Source organism: Petromyzon marinus, chromosome 5, assembly GCF_048934315.1.
Source record: "Petromyzon marinus isolate PM22_M1 ecotype Great Lakes invasive population chromosome 5, UKy_Petmar_22M1.pri1.0, whole genome shotgun sequence".
NCBI classification, from domain to species: Eukaryota; Metazoa; Chordata; class Hyperoartia; order Petromyzontiformes; family Petromyzontidae; genus Petromyzon; species Petromyzon marinus.
The window spans coordinates 20,853,317-20,874,832 of NC_133671.1; the positions used below are offsets into that span (position 1 = coordinate 20,853,317).

Below are 21,516 nucleotides of genomic sequence, written 5' to 3' on the forward strand. Positions count from 1 at the left end.
TCACACACACATCGACTTACACACACACACATCGACTTACACACACACACATCGACTCACTCACACACACATCGACTTACACACACACATCGTCTTACACACACACATCGACTCACACACACACACATCGACTTACACACACACACATCGACTTACACACACACATCGACTTACACACACACATCGACTTACACGCACACACATCGACTCACACACACACACACATCGACTTACACACACACATCGACTTACACACACACACACATCGACTTACACACACATCGACTCACACACACACACATCGACTTACACACACACACATAGACTTACACACACATGGACCGGTATAGCTCTGTGAGCCATGCGGCTCTTGACTCGGGTGTAACCGCGACAAACAAAAACGTGAACAAGAAAACATCCTAAAGTGACGACGCGCAACAGAAACATCCAGGAAAAAACAGCAAAAATCGTCCAGAAAAGAGGCACCGTATATCAACGCTGTGTGCAAAAATCCCAGTGGGATGCAAGTCAAACAATAACAACCATAAGACAATTTAGATACAAGTTATCAGGCTAACTCCGTACTTCAACAAACAAACATGGCTTAACCAAACGTTTTCGAAATCACCAAAATAAAGCTATGAAAACACAATGTAACAGTGATCATAGGAACTGTGATTCAAATGTAACAGTAAACGATATACATAACATGTACGACCAAACTTTGCAGCCACAGCTGGCAGCATGAGTCACTCCATAATAGCAGGCGTGGACCCGCCCCTTTCGATTAACTACATCGCCTGGTATACAAGAGGACGTGGGTTCGATCCTGACCCTGACGCCCTACTGCATATGAAGTTTGCGGTGTCTCTCTCTCTCTCCCGTTCTCCGTGCTAGCGTGGATTTTTCTCTGGCTCCTTCCCTGTTTCCCCTCCACGTTTACAATCAACGTCACGCGTTTATCGGTTTTATTTTGGCCGCTATGAATTGCCACGTGCTGATGATACGCTACTTCGTCGGGCTATCATTTTGCGATAAGCCAATGTCGCGTTCTGTTAGCGAGCGCCTATTAAGAGCAATCCACCCTGTTGATTAGACGTGTCTTCAAATTGTCATGATCACCCGCTAGTAATTGGATCACCAAAATAAAGCTATATAATTACAGAATTACATAATACAATAATCTTCTAACTGTTGTATAATTACATAACACTTATATAACTATTTTATCGGGTGATAATAATTGTAATGACCTTTCCTATACTTTTCATTTCCAGCAATTTTTTTCTTGCTGTGGTTTTCCTACCTGATGATGATTGCTTGTGTTGCAATCGAAACGTCGTGATTTGTTTTATTTTATCTTTAACTCCGTGACTTTACCGAAAGAACCAAAGAGGATGGATTCCTGCAGTCACGAAAGCTTCAAATCAATATTATTTTTGTATTGTTTGTTATTGACGATCTGACCCCGTGCCCCGAGTAGATCATCTGTGAACAAAGAGCTTCATAGCTCATCGGATTCCTCCTGCAGTATAAATACAGATTCTGATACTGAATGATTATATACCCAGGAGGGCCACGCGGAGTCGTGAGACTCGTCTTCAGGAGGCTGCTGCTGCTACTGCTTCGTTGGGTGGTTATTTTAAGATGTTTCCAGCCAATTACCTTTCAAGTGTCGGTAAATAACAACAATTGTCTTTATTTGGGTGGAGCGGTGGCGCAGTGGCTAGCGCACTGCACTATGAACCCACAAGACGAAGACAAAGATGCCCCGTATAGAGACTTACACTTTTTGGGGACAAGTGCTGTTAGCGAGTAGCACCTACGATGGCAAACGAGGCGGTGGGTGGCCAGCACCACGCCCGGCCGCCTTTGTCTCCCCAGTGGCGATGTCTACTACGTACCGCACCACGTCTGGTACAGTACTCACTTGATGCGAGAGTCAACCTAATCGAGAAACAACAACCACCACAAATTCGCCACTAAGTGGCGGTGACGTCACCACGGCGCTTGTGCCAGGCTGTGTGCGCTTTAAGACCACGTGAAAGTGTGTCGGAGGCCCGCCGGCAGGAGGAGGTCACGGGACAGACAGACCCAGGTGCCGTTGCATCCGACTGGCAGATACACCAAACTGTGGCCCCAACTGTGCCAAGAGAGGAAGACGAAGACCCTCACAGCTGCAGACTGTTGGAACAAGCTGTTAGCGAGTAGCACCTATGAAGGCCGAGACGACGAAGAGAACACACACACGCGCACGTGTTCAATGGGCACGGGTTGACTGAAAAGGTCATTGTCTGTATGTGTGTCTGTATGTGTGTGTGTGTGTCTCCCTTGTGGGGAGCGGTAGTTTAGTCGTGAGCACGCCGCGCTACGAACCCAGCGGGCCGAGTTCGATTTCGGTCAACACCGGTGACGATTACCTGAGCCGGTCTTGGGCCTCCCCTAGGTCGACTCAGCCTCGAATGAGTACTTGGTGCGGTGCGTAATCATCGCCATTGGGGAGACAAAGGCGGCCGGGCGTGGTTGCTGGCCACAAACCCCCTCGTGTGCCGTTCCGGCCTAACAGCACTTGCCCCGGCAGTCTGTTAAGGCTACAAGGGGGAATCTTTGTCTTCATTGTTTTTGTGTCTCCCCCATCCCCCCCCACCGTGTTGTTTGCAGAGCGTGTGCGGGAGGTGCGGGGTGCAGACGTCGACTCGCAAGCAGAGCCGCGTGTGGGTGTGCCGTCTGTGTAACGAGCAGCGGGAGGTAGTGGCCCTGCAACACGCGACACGCCGACCATGCGCGACACGCCGACCATGCGCTCGCAAGATCAAATTGGGTCCCACGACTGGACACGTGTGAAAAAAGGACTGTGTAGCTCATGGGACCCTTCCAGTATCAATGAATATTCTGATAAAAAAATGCACACATATATAAAGTCCAGACAAATGCTCGTACTTACAATAATATATTTTTTCTATATTAGAAAAAAATAAGTTTTGCTGGCTGGCTGGCTTCCTGGCTGGCTGGCGCGAGGGTGAGAAAGTTGATGGTGTTGACGTCAACCTCTCCCCCCCCCCTGCCCCGTCACCTGTACCCCCCCCCCCTGCCCCGTCACCTGTATCCCCACTTCCTACCCCCTGCCTCGTCACCTGTATCCCCCCCCCTGCCCCGTCACCTGTATCCCCTCTTCCTACCCCCTGCTGCGTCACCTGTACCCCCCCCCCCCTGCCCCGTCACCTGTACCCCCACTTCCTACCCCCTGCCCCGTCACCTGTATCCCCTCTTCTCCCCCCCCCCTGCCCCGTCACCTGTACCCCCCCCTGCCCCGTCACCTGTACCCCCCCCTGCCCCGTCACCTGTACCCCCCCCCCCTGCCCCGTCACCTGTACCCCCACTTCCTACCCCCTGCCCCGTCACCTGTACCCCCACTTCCTACCCCCTGCCCCGTCACCTGTACCCCCACTTCCTACCCCCCCCCATCCCCGAGGGCAGCTGTGGAAGCGCTCAGGCGCGTGGTTCTTCAAGGGGCTGCCCAAGTACGTGCTGCCCTCCCAGAGCTCCCTCGCCTCCCCGAGCAGCGCCGAGGAGCTCGCCACTCCGGGTGAGTGCGGAGGAATGGCATCGGGGGGGGGGGGGGGGGTTGCAATCAGGATATTTGTTTATACTGCAGAATAAATCCGATGAGCTATGAAGCTCTTTTTTCGCAAATGTTTAGTAAGGGGCAAGGGGTCACAACGTTACCACAATGGTACAAAAACATGATATGAGTACAAAGTGTAGGAAAGGTAAACACATAACTTGAAATATAACGTCATTTTAAATTTTGATTTAAAGCTTTCGTGACTGCAGTGATTCATATTCTTGGTTCTTTCGGTAAAGTCACGTTGAAGGGAAAAAAATAAAAATATAAAAATATATAAAACAATAAAATTATCACGTTTCGACTGCAACACAAGCACCTGATGATGACTGCTTGTTGCAGTCGAAACGTCGTGAGAATTTTATTGTTTTATATATTTTTTTATTTTATTGTTTTCCCTTCAACGTGACTTTACCTAAAGAACCAAGAATATAATATATCGTCATTGTTTTAATCTCACCAGGTAAATTCCACTGAGCTATTAGCTTCTTTTTTCAGAAGCGACCTGGCCACAAATGATAGCTCAACGAAGTGGCTTATCACCATGTGGAAATTTAGAGCAAAAAAAATATCTAGACTCTAAAAGTTAAGGATGGTGGGGGCGGGGGGGAACCCGGAGGAAACCCCACACGTGCGAGGGGGAAACACTCTATCCCCGTACGGGATGTAAAACAGATGGCGATTAGTCCACACTTTGCTGTACCGTCTTCTCCTGGCGAGCCAGGGTTACTGCTCCTCCTAGAGCGCCCACGGGAAGGGAGTTCTACAACATCCGTGCGCGATCCTCCAACCCTCCACAGTGCTGGGTTTTCGGCAGCCACGCGCTGCAGTGTAGTAACCACCACGCGGCTGAAGATGAAATACATTTTATTCTGGATCGGAAACATTTCAGATGTCACGCGATGATGATGATGATATCGATGTTTAAAGTGCTTGGACCGCAATACCCCTTGCTCGTCAAGGAACACAAACCATCACACGTACTCCAGTCATCCTCGCAGCAGCAGCGGCTTTTGGCTCAGCCATCGAACAAGGGCGGTCACCGCATCGCGCGCTTTCAGATGCGCTTCTGCGGCCGTCTGGAACGCTCTTTCTTACGATATTAGGAAGCCACTGGAAGCTATGCACTTTTAAATCATCATCGAGATCGACAAACTCGTTTTTTTAAAGAACTGATTTGTGTCTGTTAGTTTGTTGTCCCTTCCACCTTCGATTATCGCGGTTGGCTACGTACGGTGCAAAAGAAGTCCAACAGACACGCGTTACATGTTCCGTGCTAAATAAAGATGCGTCCTCGCATTTGCACATTCTCTTGGCCGTGAACGCGATCCACCGATGACCTCTTGACCCCGACCTCGTGCAGAGTCGGGGGGCGAGGAGCGCGTGACCCGGACCGACAGCGCCGCCGCCTCCTCCTCCTCCTCATCCTCCGTGCAGCGCGCTCGCAGGCGCGGTACGAGACTTACACCACCAATCGTTGTCGTCATCAATTCAACACGCAGGGGGCTCTCGCAACCAATGTTATCCGTCGTAGAGGTTTTTGTTGGGTAGGATCGCGTTCTTTATAAATGCGCCATTAAACCCCGCCACCAGCCGACAGAGCCTCTTGGTAAGGTTTGTCACGTAAACAAAACGTGACAACTCTCTACCGGTACAGCACGCCGGTTGTGTGTTGGAGAAGCCACAACATTTACAATTCGAGTCCGACGTATCGCCAGTAATTCCAACTAGCATCATCAGGCGTGCAGCCAGAGTTGTGACTTATGAATCATCATCATCAGCAGCAGCCACGGTCAATCCACTGCTGGGTTAAATTTCCTACCACCTCCACCCCCCCCACACACACGCCGCCATCCCTCGTGGTGCAGCGCTGCTACCGTCTATCTCACTCCCGCGCACGGAACGATTGGGTCGCATCATCGCTGATGATCCGTGGGTGGAGGATTCTGCTCGCAGCGCGAAACGGCGTCGCGGTTCGCGGTAGCGCCGCCGCCCGTGGGAAAGAGATGTTAACTCCCTCGCCTGGTATACAGGAGGTCGTGGGTTTGATCTGGACCCTGACGCCTGTTATATATATTCGTAAGTATGTGTCGAACTCCTCCACTACCCGACACAGCCAGCAAGGTTTGTCACGTAAACTACGCGCCAATTAGTCACTACTTCAGCCCACCGGTGTGTTGGAGAGTAAATCCACAACATTAACAATTTTAATTTCGACGTTACGAATAATATTGGTCGCAAAAGCCTACGTGTTAAACTGGATATTAGGAGTTTGTGTGTTCTCTCACTCGCTCTCCCCGTGGTGGCGTGGATTTTTTTTCTCCGGGTCCTCCGGTTTTCGCCTCCACATTTAGAATCAACACCACGCGTTTATCAGTATTTGGCTGCTCTACATTTCCACGCGATGATAAGCCACTTTCGTTGAGTCATCATTTGTGATAGCCAGGTGGCTTGTGAAAAAAGCTACATAGCTTAGTGTGGCCTTACCTGGTAAATTAAAAAAAGACGATAGTTTAGTTTTAGCTCACAGCTCCTAAGCCATCCCTCAGCAATGGGAGCACAGCAGCTCCACCAGAAGCCAATCATTACCCCTAAGGCTGCCTCGACCGAATCGCTCCCAATCAGACCTCTGCGTGCGGTGCCAGACGAAGCGGCCGCTCGATTGGCAAAGGCGTGCCAAATCGACCAATGGTGAGCGAGCAAACAAATCGACCAATGGCGAACAAGCAAACATCATCTGGCCGGGGGGTGGGAGGGCGGTGACGAATTAATTCCGCCTCCACACGTATAAGTCCAATCAATCGCGAGCAAGTTACCGCCTCCCTCGCACGGCTTCTGATTAACTTAAAACGCCGAACTAATATGAATGATGCAATAACATTTATATTATACAATAATAATAACACGCGTGCAAGTTGAGCCAATCACAGCCCAGTCACCCCTAATTGGCTACCATGCATGCGTCTCCTAACCAATGGGTGTTCCGAGCTTGAGGCAAGGTTCTCTCTGAGTCTATAGGTCTCTGTGTAAGTCTATGGGTCTCTGTATAAGCCTATGGGTCTCTATGTAAGTATATGGGTCTCTACGTAAGTCTATGGGTCTCTATGTAAGTCTATGGGTCTCTGTGTAAGTCTATGGGTCATACCGCCCCCATCCCCCGCCCCTCCTCTTGTGCCGCAGGAGCTTCCGAATCCCCCGGAGGGGAGGGTGATGGGGGGGACGAGGGGTCGCGGGGGAGGGGCCAGCGGCCCCCACCGCGGCGCGGGGAGGTGACACACGGTGCGTTGCGCGCGTCCTCACGTGACTTCGACGTCGATGACGGTGGTGGTGATGATGATGGCAGAGATGATGTTGATAGTGATTATAATGGTGTAGTGATGGTGGTGGTTGTAGGGATGATAATGATGATGGTATTGGTGGTGGTGTTGCTGATCATGGCAGGGATGATGTTGATTATAATGGTGTAGTGATTGTTGGTGGTTGTAGGGATGATGGTGGTATTGGTGGTCGTGGTTATGGCAGAGATGATGGTGGTGCGGTAGTACAGGGATACTGATGAGATGATGGTGGTGATGTTGAATGCGATGATGAATTATGATGGAGGTCGTGGTGGTGATGATGTTATTTTGACTGGAGTTAAGTTGATGATGATGATGGCAGTCGTCATGACGATCACCACTATGATGACGATGGTGAACTTTGATGTTGGGGGTTGGCCCAGGATTGGGGGGCGCCGAAGGGGCGGGGCCGCCCGCTTCGAGGGGGGCTCGCCCCCCCGCGGCGTCGTCACGTGACCGCGCGCACGACTCGGGTCACGTGGGCGGCGAGCCCGGGGGACGAGGAGACGAGACGGCTCATGACGTCACACGTACCTCGTCAGGGGGTGAGGGTGATCATCAATTAATCATGATAATTTCATCATTATAATCATCATTCATCATCATAATCATTCACCATCATCATCAATTAATCACTATAATCATAAATCCATTAATGTATCACTATAATCATCAATTCATCATTGTAACCATCATCATTAATTCACATGGGTCTCTATGTGAGTCATAGACTCACACAGAGACTCACCAACTCTTATATACCCAAAGATACACATTAATACCCATAGAATCACATTGACACACTCACATAGAGAGTCACATGAGACTCAGGCTCACATAGAGAGCCATAGATCCACCAACTCATATATACCCATATATTCACATAGAGACTCATATATACACGTAGATTCGCATGGTCACACATAGACACAGAGACTCACATAGATTGTCATAGACTCAAAATGAGGCACATAGGCTCACATACACATCCATAGAGACCGGCATAGAGACACATAGATTGGCACAGAGACCTATAGATACAAATATATCGCGACGCAGGACCATTGCCCAAAACGTCACCTATCATTTACTTTGTTGTCTTCAAGGCCAAGCGGTGTTATTGACTAATGTTTTGAATTCGTTGTTGTTGTTTGTTGTTGTTGATTATGCTCTTGCAACACTGCCAACGCAGTAGCAGCAGCAGCACCACCACCACCAGATAATACGTTTTAATCTGGCAAATTAGAAAATCATCACGATCTCTCTGTCAATGCAAAGGCAACGAGCCCCTGCATAGCCTCAGCAGAGTGTTGGGGGCCAGCGCTGTTCGTAGCAGCACCGATGAAGAAGGCCGGCGCCGTGTGGCACACGGGTGGGTGGGTGGCCAGCAGCACGCCCACACACTCGCGCTCAAGATTTCTCATCCGGCGAAACAAACAAAAAACCCCATAAACTTCGAAACTTGGACTTCAGGAAACGCGCTAAATAATTGAGGATCACCGAGCAGGGAAAGATGTCATCAACACGACTCTTGCCTCGCTATTTGGGACCCGTGATATTGAAGCAGCTTGTCCCCCGCCTCTCCCACGTCCTCCACCCCCCCCCAATTGAAGGCCGTGGGTTCTGAATTAGGCGTGACGGGGGTCAGCCTACGCAATGCACCCTCCTTCCCTCTCCCTCCTCCCTAGCCCCTCCCCCCTCCTCCTCCTGCCTCCTCCTTCACCCTTCTCCCTCCATCATCCAACCCCTCCCTCCTCGCCCCCCCTTCCCCCCTCTCTTCTCCCTCCTCCCCCTTCCCCCTCCTCTTGCCTCATCCTTCCCCTTCCTCCTCCCCCCTTCCCCCTGCCCTCCTTCCCCTCATCCCTCCTCTCCCCCTCCAGCCCCTCCCTCCCCTCCTCTCCCCTCCTTCCCATCCTAAACTAAAACTATATATATCTTTTAACTAAAACTAACCTTTCATATTTGACAAATTAAGGCCCACTGAGCTATTTAACTCTTTTTTTTCCGAAGCGGCCTGGCCACAAATGAAAGCTGAACGGAGCGGCTTATCGCGTGCAAATTCACAGCAGCCAAATGCTCCAGACGTGTGTTGTTGATTCCACGTGATTACAGAGAGAGAGAGACGCGCAAACTCCAAATTTACAGCAGGCGTCAGGGTCGGGATTGATCCCACGACCTCCTGTATACCAAGCGAGGTAGTTAACATTGATCAGCACACTTGGTGTACATGCGCGCGTGTGTCAAGTGTGTGTCGCTGCATTGATGGAAATGTAGGTCTGTGGGTCTACTGAATGTCGGGAGTGGTGGCGCAGTGGTTAGCACACTGTGGCTACGAACCCAGCGACCTAAGTTCCATTCGCGGCCACGGCTAATAGGGCCAAGAATCAGAACCTGTCCTGGGCCTCCTTTACGTCGACTCAGCCTTAAATGAGTAAACATCAGCACTGGTGGTGACAAAGGCGACCGGGCGTGGTGCTGGCTACCAACCCGCTACGTGTGCCATAGTGCCGGCCTTCATAGGTGCTCGCTGACAGCACTTGCCCCGACAGTCTGTTGAGGCTACACGGGGGATCTTTGTCTTGTACTGTACGTGCCGGTGTTGTTGCAGCTCCTAGCCGCGCGGACCTCGGGCCGCCCCCCACGTCACGACCCCAACAAGGGGGTCCTGGTGCCCAGGCGCCCCCCGCGAGGGAGTCCCCCTACCACACACCCTCGGGAGACCCCGGTAAGGAACCTCCACACAGCGCTTACGTAATCAGCAACGGTATCATCATCATGACCATCATCATCATCACTATCATCTTCTCCATCATCAAAAATCATCGTCACTATCATCACCGTCATCATCATCATTACCATTATCTTCTCTATCATCACCTCCATCATCACCACCGTCATCATCACCATCGTCATCACTATCATCGTCACCATCATCTTCTACCCCATCATCATATCCTTCGTCATCACCATCGTCATCGTCGTAACATCATTTTGAAACTACTCAAATATGACACCCGCGTATGATTCCTTTTCCAATCCACTGCTAAATGAGCCCCGCCCCCACGCAGTGCGGGTGGTCGTGGAGATTATTTGACCATACTTCACCACCCTGGTGAATACGTGTGTGTGTGTGTATATATGATATATATATACACACACACACCTACATGGAGACACGAGTGGCAGTTCACGAGCAGGAGGGAGATGGATCGTGAGCAATGATGCCGACGTGGGGCAGCCTTCATCCAGAAGTTGATAGACAATGGCTGATGATGGTGGGATGATGGTGACGATGATACAGAGACAGAGAGAGCAGAAGAGAGAGGAAGGGAGAGGAAGGGAGAGGAAGGGAGAGGGGATAATCACGCAGTGGCTTTACCCAACAATCCACCGGGTCACATGACCCCACGCGCCACGTGACCCCGCGTGACCACACGCGCGTCAATTAGGAGTGGACGGGTAATTGATGATGTGCCGAGGACAAAAATAATGAATGAATGTGAGAAAGAGACGAATATCCCCCGTCGAGCCAACGTGGGCTGAGTCGGTAGCGCTGTCAGCGAGCGCCTATTAAAGGGTGCGGTGATTGGCCTGATGGTTGACCGACTTCACGAGAGAGCAGACAAATGCACGGACACGCAGACGCACGAAGAGGCAGCATATGCAGGACAAGCAAAGACAAAGAGGTTAGCGCTACGCTGCGCTACTAACCAGGGCTTCGACCCGAGTTCGATTCCCGCTCACGGCCAACGGCAGTGGCGATTATCTGAAGCGGTTCTGGTCCTCCCCTAGGTCGACTCAGCCACAAATGAGTACCTGGTGTGGTGTGTAAACGTCGCCACTGGGGTGACAAAGGCGGTCGGGCGTGGTGTTGACCACCCAACCCGCTCGTGTGCCGTGCCGGCCTTGATAGGTGGTCGCTTTGCAGCACTTGTCCCGAAAGTCTGTGGAGGCTATGCGGGGGCGGGTGTTTGCCTGTGTCTGCAGTGAACCACCCTCTCGTCCAATCACCTAGTCCCCCGCACCTCGACACAACCTTCCCACCTGCTGTGTGAATGCCTCATTGCCTCCCCCCCCGCGCCCCTATCCGCACCCCCACCCTTACCCCCCTCCACCCCACCCCTAGGTGTCGCACAGAGGCCCGGGCAGGTGAGCGCGCGGTACTCGGAGGCCAGGCCAGGTGAGGAGTGAACAATTAATAAATCACACCAATAATCGCGCGGTACGGTAATCGATTAATCGTACTCTCCGATTCGTATTCAGTCCCGTTGTGGGTCATGGATTCTCCGGAGGAGGGGAGGGAGGGGCGGGATGTTGATTGAAACATCGAATCGTGCGCCGTGAGTCGTGACCCGAAACGTCGTCGGCACGTCGTGCTGTTGTTTCATTTCAGTCTTGAAACGTCTCATCATGATGATGATGATGATTATGAGGGAGGAGCTTTACCGGGGAGACAAAGGCGGCCGGGCGCGGAGGGCGTAAGGGGCGTAGCGTTGGCCACATCGCCCCCTTCAGATTGGGTGACGCCGTGCCGGCCTTCATTAGATGCCCGCTTACGGCAACTTTGCTCCGACAGCGCGTGCAGGGCTACACGGGGGACCTTTCTGTACCGTACTTGGTGTCTGTGCGCGTGTCAGCGCATCTTCCGCACGTGCTGGTATCTCCGTGTATAACGGGGGGGGGGAGGGAGGGAGTTGCGCCAATTACCGCGAGAGGAGGCATCTTACGAGCAAAACAATCACCGACCCCGCATCCAAACATGGGAGCAAAAATAAAGCCACGTTGCGTGGGTGGAGGGGCGGGGGAGTCACACACGCCCACCAGCCCCCCCCCCCTGCACCCCCAGTTGCATAACAGCTGATCCCCCGCGCATGCGCACAACGTGTGTCTCTCCCAGAAACCTCAATAAAGAATTTCCCCATCACCACTCGAACCCCTACAGCCCGGCCGCTTAAAACAACAAAACTTAACGCAGCCGTAAAAAAAAACACGGCGGCTCTAAGTGGGAGGGGTGTAAATGTGTGTTTTAAAATGTAAAATCTAAATTATAAAAACTATTTTGGGAGAGGAATCTGATGAGCTATAAAGCTCTTTTTTTCAAAGATGTGCAGTAGGGGGCACGGGTCAGAACGTAAGAACAACAAACAATACAAAAAACCGATATGAGCGCAAAGTATAGGAAAGGTAAACAAATAACTTAAAAATATATAGATAAAACTAAATAATAATATATATTTTTTCATCTTACTAGGTAAATACCGCTGAGCTATTAGCTAATTTTCCTGCAGCAACCTGGCCACAAATGATAGCCAAACGAAGTGGCTCATCGCGTGGGAATGTATAGCAGCAAATTAGGACTGGCGACGTTTCAGACAATGACCCTTCTACACAGCACATGCGAATATCTACTTCAACAAAGCAACGAAGCTAATCGACACGCGTGTGAAGAAGCCTCGGTAATTATTATTATTTAAAAACATTGTAAAGTTACGGTTAAGCGTGCAGGTGTTATCGCTCCCACGTGACTAAACAATACGACTCGAACGCTATCACGACAGTCATTCAATCGCACGCATGTCGTACGCAATGGGGTCACGTGTCCCCTGCAGCCACTAGAGGCCGCTACGCCAACCACGTAGTTAACAACACCGGTTTCCCCTCGCTTTATACGGATGCAGTCTGTGCGACTTCGCGACGTATATGCGGATCACCTATTTCTCCCCCAAAATTCGCTACATGCGGTTTGAATTCACTCGACGTGCGGCGGCTACGCGAGCGGACGTGTGCCAACGTTGTGAAGTGTGTGTGTGTGTGTACTGTGTGCGCTGCTGGATAGGCAGCTGTCTCATGCGGTGCATTGTGGGGTGGGTGACTGTGCAGTCCACGCTAAACGATTTTGCTTTGTTAGGCCCCCTCCTACTACCGCATAAAGCGAGGGAAACCCCGCAGTTAAATATCGAGTTGCCTTGCCGAGATGGGAACCCTAATCAGATCTCCAACGTTCAACCCCAACATGAATGGAGTTCACTATTTGTTGAGCGGGCTGCTCTTTATCCACACCCCGAGTATCAACATCATCATCACCGCCATCATCATCGCCATCATCAGCAGCAGCCATGGTCAATCCACTGCTGGATGAAGGCCTCCCTGAGCCGTTGCTATCTCTCTCACACGATCCCGCGATGTTAACGATCCACCTTTGTACCTGCTAAGGTTCTAAAGTTAATTCCATTCCTTTTGGCTGACACCAAAAATGTATATATTTAGTATCTCGAAAACAGTAGTTACTTCCGTCCATATATCATAAATTGATCATTCACAAATAATTAATCGATGCCTCGAATGTGCTGGCTGGCTGGTGACTGGGCTCATCTCCAGCCCAACAATACTCGATTGTTAGCGGCTATGGGCGAGCCCTCGCCACCGAAACTAGCTGGGTAACTGACTACACGGGATTTTCCACGTAACATATAGAACGTCTTTCGCGCACCGTACGTAGCCAACCGTGCTAATTAGAAACGGCAGAGGCAATTCGTTTAGATATAATAATAGATAATGACACACGAAGAGGTGGGAATAACGAAGAGAGAAGTGACCACGGTTAATTTGAAATCGCTATAACTTTTCAAGTCCGTCGCTAGAATATTATGTTAATGATAGAGGCATATACAACTCTTTCTTCCATTAGCAGATTACTTTTAGCTCTCCGAGAACATGGGGGGAAATTTGTGAGATGAGCATGAAAATGACAGCCGTTTTTATATTTTCCGTTGCAGAGAAACGCTTTTCTCTACTCATACAGATACACAAATATATATATAAAAATACGGATACTGTACCTCCTGCACTCATGCACACTGCGTCGTGTCCCCCTTTTCTCAAAAGAATCACAATGGGATGCATCCTGATTGCCTCTCACCTGGTTAAATTAAAGGAACGATCGATCAGGCAATTAGGAGAAATTTGACAGACGGCGCTAATCAGCCCTGACGACGCGCCGGCGCTAATTGCGACTAAACCCGACTCATCCCGGTCACGCGCGACACCACCCCCCCCCCCCCCCATGGCAGGGGGAGGGGCGGGGGGGGCAGGGGGAGCAGGGGGGGCAACTAGAAGGGAGCAGATGGTGAGTCATGGGAGGCTCTGGTGGGCGGGAGGAACAGGGGAGCGTCTCGGTCTGCTCGCGAGGAGGTCGTCGGATCGGGGATGTTACTGTGCGTGAGGGGGTTAGGAGGGAGCAGAGAAGGAGGGAAGCAGGGGGAGCCATGGGAGAGGGTTGGGGGGTGGGGAGGGGTTAAGGGGGGGGAGGTATGGACAGCCGAGAAGGGCGGGAGTGACAGGTGGAGCCCGCGGGATTTGCTGTGCAGTGCAGGAGCTGTCCGTGGTGCTGTGAAGTGCAGGAGCTGTCCCTGGTGCTGAACACGGGCCAGCTACTGCTGCTTCCACGGTCGCCGATGCGAGCTTGAAGGCAGCCGCCACGCACGCACCGGGCAGACAATGCCCATGCAGGACCCTGCTGACGAAGGGGCTCGAGACTCGGGCTTTGCTGTCTGGATTAATGACCGTAATTAATTTTTGTTGTTAATGCAAAGCCCGCGATGCTATCGCTTTAAACAAGAGCCCAGAGCAGACTGCTTTAACGTCAGAGATGGCTGCGTGGTGAATTCCTAAGCGATAGCGCTGTGGACTGCCTGCCCCCCCCCCCCCCCCCCACCCTCTCACTCCCACTGCTTCCCGCGTGGTTCAGGACCCCCCCACACTCCCATACCAGGCGCCGCCTCGGACCTGCGTTAATGAGACCATTAACGCCACGCTAGCACGGTGTTTTGGGTTTTTTATTTAACGAGATTCGGAATCACTCCTCGGCTCGCTCGGACCCCGCGCCGCTGGGCACGCGAGAGGAAGAGAGGGAGGCGCGCGCTTAATGATGGGCGACTCCTCACGCTCGAGGCCAGCTCCCTTGTTCCCTTCCCTCCCTCCCCTCACCTCTCTCCCTCCCTTCTCTCCCCTGTCTCTGCTTCCACCTCCGCAATCCACGCACGCGCTCTGCTCGCCGTTCCCTCCCTTCTTTCCCCCACCTCCAAATGTATCTATCCACTTCGCCATTTGGCCCTCCCCACGCGGATAGCTCCCTCGCCCTCTACCTCCCTCCCTCCCTCCTTCACTTTCTACTTCCCTCTTTCCTTGCCGCTCTCATTTCCTCTCTCATTCGCTCTCTCATTCGCTCTCTCATTCCCTCTCTCCCCGCCCTCTCATTCCCTCTCTCTACATCCTACACTCTCTCTCCACGCCCCCTAGCCCCACGCACGCCCTCCCCTACACGTGTTTTAAACGTTACATCCCTTTTTTTGTACAATCACCGCAAAAACAACGACCTCCCCCGTTCACTCCTTGCGGATTCGTGGTGGGAGGAGGGGGGTGGGGGAGGGTTATACGACCATACCTCACCACGCAGGTCTGCTGTGCGGAGTTGGGTGAGGTTCTCTCATCCATCCATCCATCACACAATCCATTAACAATCCGGGCTCTCAACCCTATTTGGCTGCGAGCCCCTTGACTACAGCGAGCGCTTCCCCGAGCGAGTGAGTCACAGGCGTCTAGAAATATCCCCCGGTTCACTCCCGGGGGTTCGGGCAACACTCCCCCCCCCCCCCCCCCCCTCCGGGATTTGGGATTAAACTCCGGATGCGAAAGATAGTGACGCCACAAGGAGCCTAAGGAAGGGGGAGTGGGGACGGTGGGGGGGATTGGGGGGAGGGAGGTGGGGTACGGTGGGGTACGGGGGGGAGGGGGATATGTGGGGGAGGTATGGACGAATGTGAGTGACATTTATTCGTTCATTTACGCCGACAACATTGATGCCATTACAACGACAAAACACACACAGACACACACACACAGACACACACACACAGACACACACACACAGACACACACACACAGACACACAGACACACACAGACACACAGACACACACAGACACACACACACAGACACACACACAGACACACACACACAGACACACACACAGACACACACACAGACACACACAGACACACACACAGACACATACACAGACACACACACAGACACACAAACACAGACACAGACACACACAGACACACGCACAGACACACAAACACAGACACACACAGACACACACACAGACACATACACAGACACACACACAGACACATACACAGACACACACACAGACACACAAACACAGACACACAAACACAGACACACACACAGACACACAAACACAGACACACACAGACACACAAACGGAATGGCAGTTAAAGGAGAAAAGACACGCCCCGAGAGAACGATTACCTTGGCGACGGCTTAGGAGAGGGGGGGGCGCCCCCCCTCTCCTTCATCCAGCAGTGGATCGGTCATGGCTGCTGATGATGACGACGAGGAAGGAGGGGGGGGCTCGGTGTCTGCGCATTATTTATTTTTTCCCCCCCGCGATGAATAGTGCGAGCCAAGCGGAGGGAGAGGCGAAAACCGGGGAGAAGAAAGTCACTGACAGTCGCGGGTCCTGTTTGCTGTACTGCCGTATACAGGGAAACGCTTGCCGCACCTCTCTATTCTCTGCAAACGCGTGCGGAGCAAGTTGCACACGACGATGACAAATAACAACAACAACCACTATCGGCTAACCGAAGCGCGACTTGATTTCCCAACGCGAGTGGCATCGTCACCCTGAAATGAGAACCCCCGGCGCTGCGTGTAAACATTCAGCACTGGGGGAGACAAAAGCGGCCGGCGTGGGGGGTTGCTGGTCACGTCCTCCCCCCCCGCCCCCCCGCCCCCACTCCTATTCGCGCGGTGCCGCGCCAACCTTCATAGGCGCCCGCGAACGACGCTGCTGGCCCCAAACAGCATCTAAATCGTCTCGATCTCTGCGTGGCCCGCTAACCCCCACGGCGCCTCTCCTCCACCGAGGTATCCCGCGCGAGCACCGGGATCTGCGCGGCGCAAATGAAACCTCGCGTGCCCGCAGCTCCTCGCACCGCGCCCATTAAAAATCATCGCGGCGCCTGATTCCTCATCTCACCGGGAGGGGGAGGGCAGGGGGGGCAGGAGAGGGGGGGGGGGCAGGAGAGGGGGGGCAGGAGAAGGGGGGGGGCAGGAGAGGGGGTCAGGAGAGGGGGAGGGGGCAGCGATTCAGATGGAGCGTAAAGTGAAAACTCTCCCTCCCTGTCGCTCTCCCTTCCTCTCGTTTCCTCTCTCCGTCTGTCTGCCGAGCGCTCGCTCACTCGCCCTTTCGCTCCCCCCCGCATCCCACATCTCTCCCCTCCCTGATCTCTGTCTGTCTCCCCGCTCGCTCCTCTCACGGCTCCCCCCCCCCATCCCTCCCCCTTCTCTTGCTCACTCACTCATCACGCATTCCTCTCCCATACCCATTCTCTCTCTCCCTCTTTCTCTCCCGACCCACCTCTCCCTTGCTCTCTCTCTCGCTCTCATCCACGCTCCCCCTCGCTCCCTCCCTCCCGCGTCTCTGTAGCTCTCGGAGGTGACCTCACGGTTCAGGGGTCAGAGCACTCAGCGCGCTTTGCGTTCAACTCCGGGGTAGCCTTCCCCTCCCCCCGCCCCCGTGATTAAAGCGAATCTTAGAGTGCTGCCAATTAAATACTCTCAGCTCTCCACGGCCGCTGCCTCCTGATCTCTCTCACTCACTCACCTCATCTCTCCTTCACCACTTCTCTCCCGCGCAGATTTTCACATCATCACACTCATCACCACTTCCATCATCATCATCATCACCCACTATTACTACTCACCCACCAACACCCGAACAGCACCCATCACAACCACCTTCCTCCGCACCTCTGATTAGCACGGTAGGCTACGTGCGGTACGAAAGAAGTCCAACATAAATACACCATCTTTATAGCACTCATCACAAACCAGCATCACAGCAAGCCAGCGATACAGCGCCCATCGCAACCTATACCCACTATTAACGTACGCATGTTGAACTTCTTTCGCGCCGTACACGTGGCACACATCGTCATCACCAACACCACCACCACGACCAAAACTCCTCTTGCAGCACTCACAACAACCACTCCCACATCAACTCTCAGCAGCGCCGCCGCTCTGATACACCCCCACCCCCCGCACGCGCGCTGCGCGTGCACGCGTCACGTGCGCATTAAGCGCCGTGTCACGCGCCGAGATTAGGGGGGGGGGGGGGTGGAGGAGGGAGCAGGAGGGGGGGAGAGAAGGAGGCGACTCCCTGATGGCACACGTGGCACACATACCAATTACCCTCTCCTCCTCACGGACCACCGTGGCTTGTTTTATTCTGCAAAAATCTCCCTTATCTCTCCCTTATCTCTCCCTTTCCTCTCCCTCGTCTAGCGTGCCCCCCACCACCAACACTCCCAACCTCGCCGCTTTCTGTCTCGCGTCGTGCATTCCTCTCTCTCCTCTCTCTCGCTCGTGTCGCTCTCCCTTCGTTTCCCCTCTCCCCGTCACTCTCCTCCTCTCCTCTCTCTCAGCTCCACGTCTCCCTCTCCCCGTCACTCTCTCCTCCTCTCCTCTCTCTCAGCTCCACGTCTCCCCCTCCCCGTCTCTCTCTCCTCTCTCTCTCAGCTCCACGTCTCCCCGTCTCTCTCTCCTCCTCTCCTCTCTCTCAGCTCCACGTCTCCCTCTCCCCGTCTCTCTCTCCTCCTCTCCTCTCTCTCAGCTCCACGTCTCTCTCTCCCCGTCTCTCTCTCCTCCTCTCCTCTCTCTCAGCTCCACGTCTCCCTCTCCCCGTCTCTCTCTCTCCTCCTCTCCTCTCTCTCAGCTCCATGTCTCCCCCTCCCCGTCTCTCTCTCCTCCTCTCCTCCCTCTCAGCTCCACGTCTCCCTCTCCCCGTCTCTCTCTCCTCCTCTCCTCTCTCTCTGCTCCACGTCTCCCTCTCCCCGTCTCTCTCTCCTCCTCTCCTCTCTCTCTGCTCCACGTCTCCCTCTCCCCTGGCCCTTTCTCTCCTCGCTCAGGCTTCGCCCCGTGTCGCTTTATTTGGCTGTGTATCAGTTAAGCCCGAATTGGATCATAGCCGCATGAGCCCGTTTCGGATCACCGCCTGTGTGTGTGTGGCTGTGTGTCGGTGTGTGGCTGTGTGGGTATGTGGCTGTGTGGGTATGTGGCTGTGTGGGTATGTGGCTGTGTGGGTATGTGGCTGTGTGGGTATGTGGCTGTGTGGGTATGTGGCTGTGTGGGTATGTGGCTGTGTGGGTATGTGGCTGTGTGGGTATGTGGCTGTGTGGGTATGTGGCTGTGTGGGTATGTGGCTGTGTGGGTATGTGGCTGTGTGGGTATGTGGCTGTGTGGGTATGTGGCTGTGTGGGTATGTGGCTGTGTGGGTATGTGGCTGTGTGTCGGTGTGTGGCTGTGTGTCGGTGTGTGGCTGTGTGTCGGTGTGTGGCTGTGTGGGTATGTGGCTGTGTGGGTATGTGGCTGTGTGTGGGTGTGTGGCTGTATGGTTGTGTGTGTGTGGCTATGTGGGTGTGTGGCTGTGTGTGGGTGTGTGGCTGTGTGTGGGTGTGTGGCTGTGTGGCTGTGTGTGGGTGTGTGGCTTTGTGTGTGTGTTTGGCCGTGTGTGTGTGGTTGTGTGTGGGTATGTGGCTTTGTGGGTGTTTGGCTGTGTGGTTGTGTGTGTTTGGCTGTGTGTGGTTGTGTGGCTGTGTGTGTGTGTGGTTGTGTGGCTGTGTGTGTGTGTGGTTGTGTGGCTGTGTGTGTGTGGCTGTGTGTCGGTGTGTGGGTGTGTGGCTGTGTGTCGGTGTGTGGCTGTGTGGCTGTGTGGTTGTGTGTGTTTGGCTGTGTGTCGGTGTGTGGCTGTGTGTGGGTGTGTGGCTGTGTGTTGGTGTGTGGCTTTGTGTGTGTGTGTGGCTATGTGTGGCTGTGTGTTTGGGTGTGGCTGTGTGTGTGTGTGTTTGGCCGTGTGTGTGTGGTTGTCTGTGGGTGTGTTTTGCTGTGTGTGTGGTTGTGTGTGTTTGGCCGTGTGTGTGTTTGGCTGTGTGTGGGTGTGAGGCTGTGTGTGTGTGGTTGTGTGTGTTTGACCGTGTGTGTGTGGTTGTCTGTGTGTGTGTGCTTGGCTGCGTGTGTGTGTGGCTGTTTGGCTGCGTGAATGGGGCGCGGTAGTGTAGCGGTTAGCGCGCTGCTCAACGAACTGAGCGACGCGAGTTCGATTCCCGCTCACGTCCAACACCAGTGGCGATTATTTGAAACGGTCCTAGGCCTCCTCTACGCCGACTCAGCCTCAAATGAGTACCTGGTGCGGTGTGTAAACATCGCCACCAGGGAGACAAAGGCGGCCGAGCTTGGCACTGACCACCCACGCCGCTGTTACGCCGCGTAAGTTCGAAACAGCACTTTCCCCAACAGTCCGTCAGAGGTCATACGGGGGATCTTTGTCTTTGTCCACCCCGCATCTGAATCTGCCCGGGACTTCATCTGGATCGACTGGGCCTTTAAATTAAGAGGCCCGAGCGTGGGCCGTAAAACCAAAGGCTGACGGGCCGTGCGTGCGTGGACCCGGCCATAGCACCGCCCCCGCCTGGTGCGTCACCCCGGCCTGTTCCAGGGGCACTTCCCTCACCCACCACCCCTCCCTCCCTCTACGGTCAACACTCAATAAGATTACCCGGGGGACCTTTGCCTTTGTGTGCGCGCCCGCGTCTGTGTGTGTGTGTGTGTGTAGGGCGGTAGTGGAGGGGTTAGCGCTACGCTGCCCTACGAACCCGGCGACCCGAGTTCGATTCCCACACCAGTGGCGATTTTCTAGGTCGACTCAGCGTCAAATGAACATCGCCACCAGGGAGACAAAGGCGGCCGGGCGTGGTGCTGTCCGCCCACCTCCTCGTGCGCCGTGCCGAGCACCTCCGTAGGAGTTACTCGCTCACAGCACCTGCCCCCCAAAACATCTGTGCTTGCAGGCCATAAGGTGGGAGGGGGCGGTGGGAATCTCCACGCCTTTGTTTTTCGATGGCCCTGATGGCCCAGTCGCATCCTCTCTCGAATACGACTGGGCCATGACGTCGTCAACATCGTCATCAGCATCATCATCAGCATCATCCTCCTGGTGGATGCTTGCACAGAGTCAACTCGCGCTGTTACTCTCCGTGATTGAATCCCACGATCAAACTAGCCTTAGGGCGCCCCCCCCCCCCCACTCAGCTCGGCCATACGAACGCGGGCATTCCACGTTCGTATGCCGGAGCCAGTTGTCAGTCTATCCTTTGCTGGATGACCATCATCAACGCGTCGTCCGTTACCCGATCCACACGTCCCCCCCCTCCCCACCACTATCCTCTCCTATGTGCGTCTTAGCGCCACTTATAACTCAGAGTTATCAATATTATCGGTATTTTAAATAGTCTAGCAGCCTGAAACCCCCTTTCATCCGTTGCCTACACGTGATTTATCAAATAAACATCACAGCTAAGCAGCTATTCTCCAGTCCCACACATCATCAATAACGCAACACACACAGCAATCGTGTTTGTATGTAGGGGGGCGGAGGGGGGGGGGGTGCTGATTAGAAAGTCCGTG

At 53.5% G+C, this 21,516-nt stretch overlaps 1 protein-coding gene across 2 annotated transcripts in view; it reads left to right on the top strand.

Moving 5' to 3' along the window:
• LOC116939217 (rabphilin-3A-like) overlaps positions 1 to 21,516 on the top strand; it is a 116,082-nt gene that overhangs the window by 55,445 nt on the left and 39,121 nt on the right. For both annotated transcript variants that reach the window (XM_032947359.2, XM_032947360.2), the window contains exons 6-12: positions 2,662 to 2,748; positions 3,478 to 3,586; positions 4,989 to 5,078; positions 6,806 to 6,904; positions 7,347 to 7,508; positions 9,572 to 9,688; positions 11,090 to 11,143. In XM_032947359.2, the coding sequence (XP_032803250.2) occupies positions 2,662 to 2,748; positions 3,478 to 3,586; positions 4,989 to 5,078; positions 6,806 to 6,904; positions 7,347 to 7,508; positions 9,572 to 9,688; positions 11,090 to 11,143 (718 nt within the window). The remainder of the gene's footprint in view (positions 1 to 2,661; positions 2,749 to 3,477; positions 3,587 to 4,988; positions 5,079 to 6,805; positions 6,905 to 7,346; positions 7,509 to 9,571; positions 9,689 to 11,089; positions 11,144 to 21,516) is intronic.